The following is a 6,000-nucleotide window of genomic DNA, read 5'->3' on the forward strand; positions in this document are numbered from 1 at the left end:
TCTGGAATGAAAGTGCCCTTTTTCATGGTGTAGAAATGCCCTTGTTTTAGGTAAAATTGTACTGAAGAAATTTTTCTTAGATACAAGTAGCCCCGAGAGTAGAACAAAGTCTGTCGGCATCATACGAAATCAGCTATAGCTTAGTTTTTTATCTTGATTACCCAGATGGATCAAAAATCGCGTTTGTCGATTGGGGTTGTCTTCGCAGACATCCGCCCAGTAACTTAATTAACCAATGAGAAGTCGCAATTTATGATCCACATGAGACTATAAATTCTACGGCAACGCATTGCCCTTGTCGTATTGTCTTTCAGGCCATTGGTCCTACAAAACTGTTGACAATTCATAATCATAATAATTGAAAATTTTGCGGTTTAAATCACTTCTAATCAAAATCATCATGCCTAGAGCTGCTAGGTGAAAACGAGAAAAGGAAAAAGAGCTTGTAGAAACAGCTAAAAGGATGCGAAAACTGACGAGTTTTTTAGTAGTGCTCCAGCAGAGAACGTTGTTGACCAAACGGTGTCAGACAGTGTTTTATTTTCTCATTTCAATGGATTTAAAGTTCTGTTTTTCCGAAGAAAAAAGGAACTTGAATATCCAGTTTCATAAAAAATATTGAGTCTATAACTGGCATTTTTACTTTTTACAGAGCGATTGTATTTTTCATCGATTTTGATAGTGCTTGAAATACTAAATGGTTGTCATCTCGATATCAATAATTGAATATCCTTAAAGACTTTGATATGCTTTAAAGGAAAACCGCAGCGTAAGAGCAGATCGATCAAGTTCACCTCACCTTGCTTCGATTTATCACTTTGATTCACTTTCCGTGAACCTTTTCATTCCAAAAATTTCGTTATTTTTACGCTCTGATCAAGATCCGAACTCTACCATTACTAATGTACAAATGATTAAAAATGATTAAAATGAACACGCGAGAGACTAGAGCCTGACGTGTGATGACGAATGATGACGACAAATATTTTTTGGCTTCAATTTTTGGTTTCGGTTATCATTCCAGTTATTGAAATGTCGAGTTCACTGCACTCATCTGGCTGGAACATGGCCGCCGTTTAGAATACCCGGATTGTAGAACTTCTATTTTACAAATCTCGATTCTGTTATGTATCTATTCCGACATTGACACGTTTCTGTTATGTATCTATTCTGTGACAGGGGACACGAACATCAAAGGCCCGACATCGAGTGGCGTTTCTGTTATGTATCTATTCTGTGACAGAGGACACGAACATCAAAGGCTCCGACATCGAGTGGCGTTTCTGTTATGTATCTATTCTGTGACAGGGGACACGAACATCAAAGGCCCGACATCGAGTGGGGTTTCTGTTATGTATCTATTCTGTGATAGGGGACACGAACATCAAAGGCTCCGACATCGAGTGGCGTTTCTGTTATGTATCTATTCTGTGACAGAGGACACGAACATCAAAGGCTCCGACATCGAGTGGCGTTTCTGTTATGTATCTATTCTGTGATAGGGGACACGAACATCAAAGGCTCCGACATCGAGTGGCGTTTCTGTTATGTATCTATTCTGTGACAGGGGACACAAACATCAAAGGCTCCGACATCGAGTGGGTTTTCTGCTATGTATCTATTCTGTAACAGAGGACACGAACATCAAAGGCTCCGACATCGAGTGGGGTTTCTGCTATGTATCTATTCTGTGACATGGGACACGAACATCAAAGGCTCTGACATCGAGTGGGTTTTCTGTTATGTATCTATTCTGTGACAGAGGAGACGAACATCAAAGGCTCCGACATCGAGTGGGGTTTCTGTTATGTATCTATTCTGTGACAGAGGACACGAACATCAAAGGCTCCGACATCGAGTGGGTTTTCTGTTACGTATCTATTCTGTGACATGGGACACAAACATCAAAGGCTCCGACATCGAGTGGGGTTTCTGTTACGTATCTATTCTGTGACATGGGACACGAACATCAAAGGCTCCGACATCGAGTGGGGTTTCTGTTACGTATCTATTCTGTGACATGGGACACGAACATCAAAGGCTCCGACATCGAGTGGGTTTTCTGTTACGTATCTATTCTGTGACATGGGACACGAACATCAAAGGCTCCGACATCGAGTGGGGTTTCTGTTACGTATCTATTCTGTGACATGGGACACGAACATCAAAGGCTCCGACATCGAGTGGGTTTTCTGTTACGTATCTATTCTGTGACATGGGACACGAACATCAAAGGCTCCGACATCGAGTGGGGTTTCTGTTACGTATCTATTCTGTGACATGGGACACGAACATCAAAGGCTCCGACATCGAGTGGCGTTTCTGTTATGTATCTATTCTGTGACATGGGACACGAACATCAAAGGCTCCGACATCGAGTGGCGTTTCTGTTACGTATCTATTCTGTGACATGGGACACGAACATCAAAGGCTCCGACATCGAGTGGGTTTTCTGTTATGTATCTATTCTGTGACATGGGACACGAACATCAAAGGCTCCGACATCGAGTGGGGTTTCTGTTACGTATCTATTCTGTGACATGGGACACGAACATCAAAGGCTCCGACATCGAGTGGCGTTTCTGTTACGTATCTATTCTGTGACATGGGACACGAACATCAAAGGTCCGACATCGAGTGGGGTTTCTGCTATGTATCTATTCTGTAACAGGGGACACAAACATCAAAGGCTCCGACATCGAGTGGGGTTTCTGCTATGTATCTATTCTGTAACAGGGGACACAAACATCAAAGGCTCCGACATCGAGTGGGGTTTCTGCTATGTATCTATTCTGTAACAGGGACACAAACATCAAAGGCTCCGACATCGAGTGGGGTTTCTGCTATGTATCTATTCAGTGACAGAGGACACAAACATCAAAGGCTCCGACATCGAGTGGGGTTTCTGCTATGTATCTATTCTGTGACAGGGGACACGAACATCAAAGGCTCCGACATCGAATAAGGTTTCTGTTATGTATCTATTCAGTGATGTAAGTTTTGACATTGTTAAAAATAGCGTGTCGCTTGTTAGCAACGCATTCTGATTGGCTAAACGGATGACGTAAATAACCGGACAGACGGAACTCATGAGGGATCAGACTGCGCGGTATTTAAATCGTTGCTGAACTGTGTTGACTTCTGCTCAAGTTTATAACAATACTCAACAAATTAAAACAATTTTTCAATTCGTTTTTTCCTATTTTCGGTTAACTTGATTTCCGACAGCAGGTAAGTTTGACTTTTTATTACATTTAGAACATGTCCCACAACACATGTTATAGGTAAACGTTTTACTTTGAGCTGAATTTTTTGTCCTCATTTAGCTAAAGCTATAATGTAAGTTTTGATTTATTATTATAAACTTAGTGAATTTTTAGAAAATTGCGGCATTCGATTTCCATTGCGTAATACTAAGTAGTTTTGTTTTTTGCTGAGTCTTTGTTGGTTTATCAATTTCTTTGTGGAAACATAGACCTTACCTCCCGTGGCGAAGACCGCTTCCAAGGAACCAGCTCGCAAGTTTTGGTCCTGCTGTGTAAATTTTAGATCATTAACATCTTTCATTTCTTTAGAAATCTATTGTTTCTATTGTGAGTGAACTCAAAAAATTTACATAAAATTTACAAACACGCAAAAGTGTTTGAAATACTTTGGTTGTCTGTAAAAATAAAATAAAATTTTAAATTTTATTAACTTTAAAGTCTTGCATGGAAAAGTTTTGTGAATAAAGACTTTTTATCTTGATTTTATACCAGCATAGACATGGGTTGCAAGCTTTGCAAAATATTCTCCAACAACAAGAGAAGGTTGGAACATGGGGAACGTGACGTAAGCAATGGTGAACAAATTGTTCAAGATCGTCTTGCGGAAGTGACGGCAGAAATAGAATATTGTAGACGTCGTCCCATACAAGAGACTCTAATTGAAGAATTTCGTCGTCCCATACAAGAGACTCTAATTGAGTTTTTACCTCATGTGTTGGATTTGATAAGAGAATATGGATATACGATGGAAGCGTGGGATGATTTTGATAAGAGAATATGGATATACGATGGAAGAGTGGGGGGATTTTACACGTCGCATTTTACATGAGCCGAATGCATTTAAAACAAAAGAGAACGAGGAATTTCGTCTCAATCTTTTTGTCTTGAATGCATTTGGCGTATGTAAAATGCCGCGTTTAAAACTGTTTTAAGTATAGAAAGAACCATTCACTATATAATAGTGTAAAATGCAAGCACTTGAAAACGCATGTTGTTTCAAAAACGGAAACTTTCAAGGACATATTTGTTTACATCTTGTGTAACTAATTGACAATGAATTAATGTAGCTATTTATTTCAGATTTACATGTGCCGAATGCGTTTAAAACAAAAGATAACGAGGAATTTCGTCTCAATTTTTTTTTGTTTTGAATGCATTCGGCACATGTAAAATGCGCCGTGTGAAACGGGCCTTAGTATAGAAATAAGCATTCATTATTTATCATCTTGAAATAACCATTCACTATATAATAGTGTAAAATGCAAACACTTGAAAACGCATCTTGTTTCAAAAACGGAAACTTTCAAGGACATATTTGTTTACATCTTGTGTAACTAATTGATAATGAATTTTAAAATACACTTGAGAAAAACGACGATTTTTTTGAGAGCAAACATGTTTCGACATTATCAGAATGCCATCTTCAGTGCAGAATGGTTAGTGTTAAGTAATATGATACATGATATGATATGAATAAATTAATTACAATGAATAGGATTATGATTCAGTTACTAAATATAAAATATTTACAAAAAAGGAAAAGAAAAATAAGTATTAAGAACTTATAACAAAAAATATTATTATAAAGTAAATATAGTGTTGTAGTGGTGAACTTGGATATTTAAATCGGGATTAGTTTTATTAATGTGTAGAGCTTCCTTGATTTTGAGTGAGAAAGTGGATTGATCAGTGTCGATGATTTTAAAACAGGAAGGTGAGAATTTGTTTTTACATGAAGGAGAGGCTTGAAGATGTTTGTAGATAGTGGAGTTTTTGTCTGTGTGAGTATGTTCCTTTATCCTGGTAGATAATTGGCGAGAAGTTTCACCAATATAGCGGGAATTACATCCCGCACATGAAAATTGATAAACTACCATAGATTTGGAAAGTTCGGGAAGTGGGTCTTTAAACGAAAATAAAGATTTTATTTTAAAAGGTGTGAAAATAAGTTTAACGTCAATGTCAGCAGTAGCGTTTAATGATTTGTGTGAGTTTGCGTTGTGTGTGTCGTGAGTAATCACCTATGTAAGGTAGTTTGAAATAACGTTTATTGTCAGGTTGTTGTATATCGTTAGTGTTAGTTGTGGAGTTAGATGAGTCAGTGTTTTTCTTGTTGTCCAAATAGTGTTGTATAGTGTTGTTGATGAAATGAAAAGGAAAAGAATTACGTTGAGAGTGAATATTAGTTTCTTTAAATCACGTTGAAAGCCGATGTCTGTGTTGTTGAGTTTCCGTGCCTGTCGGTCAGTGTTCGTATCAGTCCAATTTTGTAATTTAATGGTGTGAAACTAAAAAAGTTAGTCAGTAGTCCTGTATATGTTGGTTTGTGGTACGTAGAGGTCATACAGTTTTCATGTGATTTAGTTAGTAAGATGTCAAGAAAGGGTAATTGATTGTCTTGTTCGGTTTCGTATGTAAAGTTTATGCTTTGATGTTGTTTGTTGATGTATTCGTAAAAGAGTAATGCTTCGTCTTTGTTATGAAAAATACAAAAAATTTCGTCAACGTATCTGCGGTAAAATAAAGGTTTGTTGTTGCTGTAGTTATTTAACCAGTTTCGTTCGTGAAAACCCATGAAAATGTTGGCTATGAATGGGTGCTAAGGGTGAGCCCATACTTACCCCGTCAATTTGGTCGTAGTACTTACCGTTAAATAAAAATGAGTCTCGGCCGTAGTGATGTTAAACAATAGTTTTAGTTCTGTTCTGCTCATTTTGAATGTAGGGTTGTTGGT

The 6,000-nt window shown here is 37.9% G+C and overlaps 1 protein-coding gene across 2 annotated transcripts in view; it reads left to right on the top strand.

Annotated features, from left to right (window-relative positions):
- The window catches only part of LOC124448111 (eukaryotic translation initiation factor 2 subunit 1-like), a 37,962-nt gene extending 33,634 nt beyond the window's left edge, over window positions 1-4,328 (top strand). Inside the window, exon 3 of one of the 2 annotated variants that reach the window (XR_006948935.1) lies at window positions 3,759-3,775. Coding sequence is in view for 1 of the 2 variants with exons in the window: in XM_046999132.1 (XP_046855088.1) it covers window positions 3,759-3,830 (72 nt within the window). In the remaining variant the exon portion in view is untranslated. Of the gene's footprint in view, window positions 1-3,758 lie in introns of both variants that reach the window. The other variant, XM_046999132.1, reaches the window with a different exon arrangement.
- The last annotated feature ends 1,672 nt before the right edge of the window (window positions 4,329-6,000 follow it).

The sequence above is a fragment of the Xenia sp. Carnegie-2017 genome, unplaced genomic scaffold, assembly GCF_021976095.1.
Source record: "Xenia sp. Carnegie-2017 unplaced genomic scaffold, XeniaSp_v1 HiC_scaffold_23, whole genome shotgun sequence".
Lineage (NCBI taxonomy): Eukaryota > Metazoa > Cnidaria > Anthozoa > Malacalcyonacea > Xeniidae > Xenia > Xenia sp. Carnegie-2017.